Source organism: Anser brachyrhynchus, assembly GCF_964034855.1.
Source record: "Anser brachyrhynchus genome assembly, chromosome: 19".
NCBI lineage: Eukaryota > Metazoa > Chordata > Aves > Anseriformes > Anatidae > Anser > Anser brachyrhynchus.
This window is the reverse complement of record NC_137712.1, coordinates 5,124,731-5,133,212: the sequence shown is the minus strand read 5'-3', so window position 1 is coordinate 5,133,212 and position 8,482 is coordinate 5,124,731. Positions and strand designations below refer to the sequence as shown.

At 39.8% G+C, this 8,482-nt stretch overlaps 1 protein-coding gene across 3 annotated transcripts in view; it reads right to left on the bottom strand.

The window, feature by feature from the left end:
* Nucleotides 1-348: 348 nt before the first annotated feature.
* The window catches only part of SETX (senataxin), a 27,984-nt gene continuing 19,850 nt past the window's right edge, over nucleotides 349-8,482 (bottom strand). For all 3 annotated transcript variants that reach the window (XM_080562199.1, XM_080562200.1, XM_080562201.1), the window contains 7 exons: nucleotides 8,130-8,237; nucleotides 7,073-7,260; nucleotides 6,622-6,714; nucleotides 5,848-6,012; nucleotides 5,267-5,365; nucleotides 2,792-2,879; nucleotides 349-2,239 (listed from right to left, as the gene is read on the bottom strand). In XM_080562199.1, coding sequence (XP_080418325.1) covers nucleotides 1,436-2,239; nucleotides 2,792-2,879; nucleotides 5,267-5,365; nucleotides 5,848-6,012; nucleotides 6,622-6,714; nucleotides 7,073-7,260; nucleotides 8,130-8,237 — 1,545 coding nt within the window. In that variant the 3' untranslated portion in view covers nucleotides 349-1,435. The remainder of the gene's footprint in view (nucleotides 2,240-2,791; nucleotides 2,880-5,266; nucleotides 5,366-5,847; nucleotides 6,013-6,621; nucleotides 6,715-7,072; nucleotides 7,261-8,129; nucleotides 8,238-8,482) is intronic.

The following is an 8,482-nucleotide window of genomic DNA, read 5'->3' as shown; positions in this document are numbered from 1 at the left end:
GTGCACAAAGGTAAGATTGATGGTTTCCGTCTAGGTCTCAGAGCATCAGGCCTCAGCACAAAAGTCAGGCACAGCACAACTGTCCCTTCTCAAGTCACAGCTAGAAAGGGACAGCAGGATACTGCTGGCACATAACACACGGGATTTTGACACAAATGCCTGGAGGTAGCAGCCTGGCTTTGCGTGCAACGCACCCGACTTGTGTTAACGCAGCCTGGTGCCACATCCTGAGGCAGAAGCACACGAGACCCTCTCCATGCACAGCTCTGCACACAGGAAACATTGCTGTTCGCTTGCTTAGGACAGACGCGCTGTATTGCGGAAAAGAAAAAAAAACACACTTCATTCTTAGGAGAAATAATTCCACTTTTATTTGAAATGTTAATGATGCGAGGAAGACTTTCTTAAAAATAGTTTTTTTCCCCCCACACCCCATTTTACTGGTTTTATTTTTTTTAAATCAATACTGTGGAAAGAATACAGTAATACCTAGAATAAACCGCTTGCCCTTTTTACCTGTGTAGATCTTCAAGAGCTCTATCCAAAGAAACTCAAGTGTCATCATCAATACGTGTTAACTAGATCTTTGCCTAAGATTCCACAGTCCTGTTGATTATTCATCACAAGGACTCACTGGGCCCAAACAAACCTCATAGGCTTTAATCTGCAGTTCGTGCTGCCGCTACAAGAAAAGGATTCCAGCTGACAGAGCAGCAGCGAGAGCAAAACTCAAGGCACATTTGTATAAATGAAAGCTCTTCTGTTCCTATAAAAACAGGCAATAAAATATACAAAATAAGTAGAATTATCTCCATTCAACCAATGTAAATCTGCCTTCAGTCTTCCCTGAGGCACTAGTGGAACATGAGGAAGACTCACTGTTACCACATTTTCAACATTCACTCTTCACTATTAAATAAATTAGTCTTACTAGTGCAAAAGGGAGAAAAGAATTCTGGCTTTTTTTTTTTCCTTTTTGTGTGGGGACTTTTTTCATTTGTTTTATCTTTATTTCTTATTTTTTGCTTTGCTCCTGTTCTTCATAAAAAAAAAGTTACGTCACTAAGAAATATGCATTTGCACAAGGAAACAAGAGGCTATATATTTGCCAAGTTAAATCTTAAAATATTTTTGTATGCTGTACAAATATACATCATTAAACATTTACAACCTTAACTTCCTAGCTGACAAAATTCACTGCCATTCCAAGCAATGCAGCTGCCCATCTTTTCTCTTCAACAGCTCAAAGCTAGTAACTGTCAGGTACAAAGTCCCCTTCACAATTAGGGACTGGATGTGAAATAAGATGGATCTACTGACAGTAGCAGTATCACTGTAACAGAGCTGTACCAAATATTTTAAAATAAATTCTTTGCTAGATAGAAACTTGGGAATAGACTTTCAGTAATGAGCCATTATTGGAAGGTACTAGAAGTCAGTGAAAGGTCTTTCTTCGCTTGGCACTGTTCGAGTCTGTGTTCTCTGGTGGCAGCTCTGATGTTCTCCTCGTTAAAGCACGACAGTCTTTGTTCCCCTTACTGCTATGACATTGACCTCCTTCATTGATGGCTTTTGAATTGTCTTTTGGTAAAGGAGCTTTCCTGTCACCCTCTTGCTGAGCTGCATAAGGCAACATGGAAGGCGTGTCACATTGTCCCATTGTTTGCTGGGGCTTCTTAGAAGTTTCTGTTCTGGAAATCTGATCCCTGGAAGCTGAGGTCACGTCCAGACACTGTTGTGACGTTGATCCTGGATTGCTCTGGGCTAACCGACTGCTGTCTTTTGGGACCTGTTCCTTCCCTTTTGTTTCAGTCCTACTGGCCAGACTTGCCAGCCTTGGGTCCCGTGGTTTCTCTTGATCAGCAGGGAGCGCTGCAACCTCCACCGGTGAGGAGACACTGGCTCGCCTGGAGTCTGCAGCCTGAGCCCCCTGCAGCTGCTGTGGCCCTCTGCTTGCTTGCAGCGCTGCATGGCCGGGACCAGCAGTGAGTTCCCATGGGCTGCTGGCCTCATTCGGGTTTGCAAGCTCACCCCTCTTGCTGCCGGAAGAACACGCCTGTGCTGGAGGAGCCTTCTTTGCCTCTACTTTAGTGGGCGGCTGCCCAGCACCCCACTTCTGTGCTGTTGGTTTGAGCTTCAGAATCTTAACAGCATCTTTCTTGTAGCTTTTGTCTGACGTCTTGACAATAGCACCTCTCCTCTGAGCATCCTGAATCAACTCATTCCAGTCTTTATTTTCCTTTAAAATAAAGGAGAGAAAAAGACAACCCCACCCACACCAAAAGAAAATATTTATCAAAAGGAAATCAACACATATGGACAGAGGTGTCAGAAGATGCACAACTCCTTTAATCAAGGTACCCAAAACGTAATGGAAATCACTTATGTTCCTTCCGGAATGGAAGGATCTAAAGTTTCTTGTGCAAAACTCTGGCTGCTGTAACACAAGGAAAGTACTTTCAGCAATGAGTGAACTAATCTTTAAGTGACAGTTTCTGTATTTATGCAGGCCGAGAGAGTTCCCTCAGAGCATGAAACGTGGTTTTAATGCCCTCTAGTGGTGTAGCTAACAACCCTTGACTCAGAAAAAGAATAAAAATCAAGTACTGTAAGATATTAAGTCTATTCAAGAGCACTCCTTGCGCATTTCATTCGGCCTTTATAGTCCGCCAAATATGTAGTTCTTTTCCAGAAATATCTGTTTCAAAAAGTACAACTGAAGACACCTCAAAAACTGACTTGACCTAAATGGATAGATCACAGAAGATCATCTGATTAACACTGTACCTACCCTGAGCGTTTTCAGTCTTCCAAGGATGAAGAGGCTGAATCTAGCTCGGGTAATTGTAACATTCAGACGCTGAAGACTTGCCAGAAACCTAAAAGACAAAACAAAATTAAGCTCCTAAAATACTTCTTGAAAGAGACTTGTAAGTTATAAGTAAAGAGATAATAGTCAGCTTAAGTGAAATGAAGGTAACAAAAGCAGTTACAGAGAAAACAGTTCATAGCCAACTTCCAGATCCCACTGCAGCGTCCCTGCTTCACATGCAGGGCTTTGCTTGAATTGCATTTTCACTCTTTAACCACTCTGATTCCTTGCAGGGAATTCCAGTTCTTTCCAACTCTTCCTGTCAATGTTTCCTTTCTTAGTGCAAATCCACTCACTGCCAACTGCTGCTTCCTCAAATGTTCCTCAAAGTACAGAAGACATCAACCTCACTTCACCAATCAAGACTAAGTTTCTTTTTGACTTGAACTGAAATAGATTAATAATATTTAGCACGATTAATGGGAAATTTTTTGCTGAAATACTGAACACTGGACTTGAATATTTTATTTCAAAGGTGACCTGCACTGGAAAAACATGAAGGAAGACTTGCTTTGTCATGCTTCAAGATCTGAGAAGTACATTGCTTGCAGAAGACAATTTTCATATTGTGATTATCAGAGTACCTAGCCTGTTTCTGTGGGATCACCAACCAAGGTACTAAAACCTAAACAGATAAATGTTTAGTGTATTCCTAAACACTGATTCCTCTTATGGCTTGTTTAACTAAGCTCCCAACAAATCTTCAGGATTTTTCAGAAAAGAAACACCAACAGATTGTGAAACATTTCTTCTCTAATGAAAAAGCTCTCAAAATGCACAGCTTATTCTATACTAACAAAGTCTGCAATTCAAACCCAAGTTTTTGTACAACTTAATTTAAATAGGTACAACATCAATACCTGATACTGTGGCCAAGGCACTGAGACCTGCCATTCAGCAAGTTCACAACACCTGAGCAAAGGCTGAAAAAGTCCCAGAACCACCCCCAGAGGATTTGGCCAGGGCATGAAAAAGGACAGAGAGGCAAGAAGAGGAGCAGATGAGTGGATCCAGCAGCACAGATGATTTAGTTCTATAGGTCTTCTGGTGGAGGAATGGTCTCAAAAGAACACTTAATATTCTTATAAGCTTTTAAAATTGAAAGATGACAAGATGATTGTCTCAGGAAAGGAAAAAAATCAAAAACTTTTATTTCTTGAGAATTTTCTGCTCTCTTGCAAGTTACCTTCAGAGTAAATTTAATACTGGACTAGCAACCTTGGAGACCAAAATACTTTGCTCATCTACAAGATGATCAGTAACGGTGATGCAAACTTTCCCACTGCACCTTGCCAATGACACCTGACCTTGTAACAGAGACGTCCAAGTCATTGGCACATACAGCTTCTAGGGCACTGTATTGCCAAAGCTTTATTACATAAACCTTCAGGGCAGTAAATTGGAAAGTTTTCTTCTGAAAGAACAGATAGAGGTTAAGTCCCAGGCCAGCCAAAACCATTGGCAGATTCTAGCTGCCGTCAGTTTCCAAACTCAATCAACTAGATTAAGACATCTCCAAAAAGCATCATTGCTTACTATACAGTTTGGGTCCTTTTCCTTCCCAAAGGCAGCATGGGTCAGCACAATTACATGCCCTTTATCTAACAATTAGGAAATTACTATCAGAAAAGCTTAAATGGCTTAGCAAAACTTGGTGCAAAAGCAAAGATTTCTGTTTATGTGGACAACTGTCGCATAGATTAACTTAAAAGCTAACACATTATAAGAAAGCACATTTCTACTGCCATTTTTAAACTAAATTAACAACTGCTGTAGCAGTTTGGGGGATAAACAGCTTACTTGGTATCTAGATCCTTCTATTTCAGATGGGAAAATCCTATATAAATGATCAAATCTGCAAGCTTGAATCAGAACTTTCTGCAAATCTCAACTCAAGCCCATTGCTCTGTGAATCAAAGATGCAGCTGCTCTGATCACACTCCTAACAGCCTATGTAACTAGGCAGCAGTACTTTTACAGACAGAATGCTACATTATCAGTAAAGTGACAGTCACAAAAAAAAGGATTTAATTTTAAGAGAGCAGCATTCTGAAAGTTACAATATAGAACAACAGATACAAAATACTGCAGTGGTACTGCAGATAAAAGTTCCCAAGACCGATCCTGCCACAACAAAACAGTGACAGGCTAAGACAGACAAGCAAATTCACCAGCATATAATGCAGAACAATGCTTAGCAATTTCCATGTCCCTTTTGTTTGGAGATCCCAATCCAGTAACATCAATTTGCGCATTACAGTAACTTCTAATCCTCTGGCTGTAGTGACTTGTTCTCTAATAACTTTTCTACTAATCATATTTAAAATACAATGGCAATATAGATGTAGAGTGTCATTAGATACGGGACTTGCAAAGCACTGAAAAAAGACATACCCAATTGATCCTCTAGTGCTGTTTGCCCGGACACACGTCACTATGATGCAGTCTTTCTCTCGTCCCTGGAATGCATCCACTGTATCTACTTCTCCTGGGCTGTTGAAGAAAAAAATATCGAACAGTTAAATTGTTAGTTGGATTTTTAAGCAACACGCTGACGCAAATGCCCTAAACTATTCCGAATGATCAACTGTCAAAATTATCCAGACCAAAGTTTCTGATTCTAAACTTGAAAAGATTTAATGTATGAACATAAAGGAAAATTTGCTTTTCTGAGGCCAGGATCATTGCTGAAAAGCTGTTTGGTTCCAGATAGGTTGGAACTTTATATTTTCTTTCAAGTCTGCTTTACTCAAAAAAGCAATATAATGAAAGCACAAATACAACCAGTAACTAAGAAAAGGCCATGTCAGTTTTAAGAGGAAAGGCTTGGAACGTCCCCGTCTGAAGGCCTAACCAAGTTCCGATTTTGGCAGTATAGAGAGAAGTTTGAGAGTTTTTGCTGTGATATTAGGAGGATGAAGAAAGAACCAGCAGGCAATAGCTAAGACCCACTTGAAACCTCATGGTTTCTTTACCTGTTATTCTTAAACACTCTGTCCAGTTCTTCTTGAATTTTCTTCTTCTGTGCGCTGTAAGGGGTAATTATTCCAATGCGACGAAGACCCAGATCCTTCCGTTTTTCTTTAATTGTTTTAATTAATTCTATCACCAGCTTCACTTCCTGGGGATTACTAAAAGACCTAGACAAGAAAGAATGGAAACATTACAGAATTATGTCTGACAGCTTTCAAATTCGACTCTTTAGCCCAACTGGAAGACAAATTGTGAGTCAAAGACCCTATTTTGAACTTTTGGAACCCCCTTCATATATGTGCTCAAAGACCTTTCCAACAGGCCCTGACAAGGGACTAACAATGAGAAATGCTAGCAGTGAAGGGCTACGTGTCATGTTCCCTTAAAATTATGCAGCTTTGTTTGCCTTACAGAATATACAAAGGGGAGGACTGAGCATGCCATCTTCTGGCCTTACCAAGGCATGCAGCTGTGAAAAGCAAACGACTGTTTAAAAAAATAATCAGAAAGTCAAACTATTACTAGAGTTAGCAGAGACTGTCTGCTAGATGCAAGTGAATCCTGACAGCCAAATCAGGATTAAAACTAGTCTCATATAAAAATTAACACCTGCTTTTAGTAAAAAAAACAAAAAATCCATAAATTAAATCAAATTGAAAATGCAGTTCTAGTTCCCAATATGCATCAAGTAGCAATACAGGAAAGAAGACAATGCTTCTGCAGTTAACCGATGCTCAGCAAATCTAAAATTTGGTAGAGTGGATTGCAGGACTTACTCATTGTCTCGCTCCTCATGACCATCTCCTACATCAAAAACAAGATAGGGCTGGAATGGCCAGTCTGAAGAACATCTGTTCTCTTCTGTTGCTCTGTAAATAACAATCTTAACACTAAGTAACCACAAAAAATCCTAAAAACTGATACATTATTTATTTCTTCTCAGTATAAGTTACCAGCAACCTTCAGCTTTTATCCAGAGTCCTTAATTTTCACTGTTACCTGCATATACTGAGACCTAAAAATCAACTCCGTGTAGTAAGGAATATGCTCCATTGTAAGTGAACTAGTTAACTTAAGTATCTAGCATTAAAAGACAAAATGCAGGTTGTCTTCCATTAAGCAACTTCACCCACAACCGCAAGAGTTTTTAGACTAGAAAAAAATGCCGATTTGAAACCCTTCTCTGAAGTCCCCCCTGCTCAGAAATCAGAACGGAGCGCTACTCACTTGTCTGTCTTTAGAGCCCTTCCATAAACATAATTGGATGGGAAAAGGCAGATGTCAGGGTGCATCCTGTACTGCACAGTCAGCTGCACAACTGGCAGACTTCGTAAAACATTCTTCTGCACTTGCTCTTCCAGGTGTCTGTGCAGGCGTGCCATCAAGGACTGGTCGTAGCCATAATCTTGAGCTTTCTGCCAGAGAGAAAACGTGATTTCTGTGGAATTCAGTCCCAAACTAACACTAGGAATTTGCTTTCTGGACTTGAAATCATTTGGTATTTTCTTTTGAAGTTCTAAATCACTGATTAAATTACTTGCACTTCAGTTTATTTGTCTTACTAACTCGCTAGGTATCGCCAGCATAAATCTGAATTTTGTCAGTGTAGTCTTCAGCAAGAGAACTTTCCTTTCTGAGTCATAACATACTAAAATTTGAAGCGCAATAATAATGAAAAGCAAGATCTTCCAGGTGGGATCTCTCTAAACAAGCACTCAGCATCCAGAAAATTTGTGTTTCTAGAAAAGGCAGTCTGCTTTAACTCTTTTCTTTACCAGTTGTTCAAAACACCTCCTTACTGTTGAATACAAGAAAGTGTTTCTGTATTTTCATCCTTAGAAGGCATCTGTAGGGTGAGGAAGTCCCCACACAAACAGGTAGCGTTCATCCTCCATTCCTTAAGGAACGTGATGCTGGCTGAAGCTCACATAATGATATGACAGAGCCTGCAGCAACAAAATCCATCACAAAGCACTAAGCTGCACTGAAGTTTGTGTTGTCGTAGCTGTTCTTACTGGTGTATGAAATTAGTTTGAAGCTATGCCAGGTAAGCTACGGAAGTTGCACCCACACTTAAACATTAGCTTTACTCAAACATCTGAAGGCAGCATTGATACGGTCTCCGCGTAGCAGACTAAACAAGAATTACTTGGCAGTGTAAAATGCGGTAATCTGATACATACTGTGATGTGCCTCCGAAGTTGTCTTTTACCCTTTTATGTATTTTTCCTACTGTTCTTATATTATACCCAACAGATAGTAAGAAAAAAGTTTGAACACTTACTTCTGATTTTACAGTAGGAGGGAGCTGTCTGGGATCTCCAACAAGGATGAGTTTATTACAGCGATGAATCAGTGGAATCAGCGTTTCAACCTCACAGGACTGCCCTGCCTTTTATATACGTAAACAGGACAAAAAAGTAGAAGTTGTAAGAAAAAGAGTGGAAGCAAGCATGGTAAGTTTCCTGTAATACAGCCAGAATTAACTCTGGAATGCTTTTTAAGTTTTCTAAAAAAAAAAAAGAAAAAAATAAATAGAAGGATTTTTCCCTGATGAAAACTCCAAACAGACTTTTATTACTAAATAGGCAGAGTTTTCCAAACGTAAAAATATAACCCAACCATGTAAACATCTCT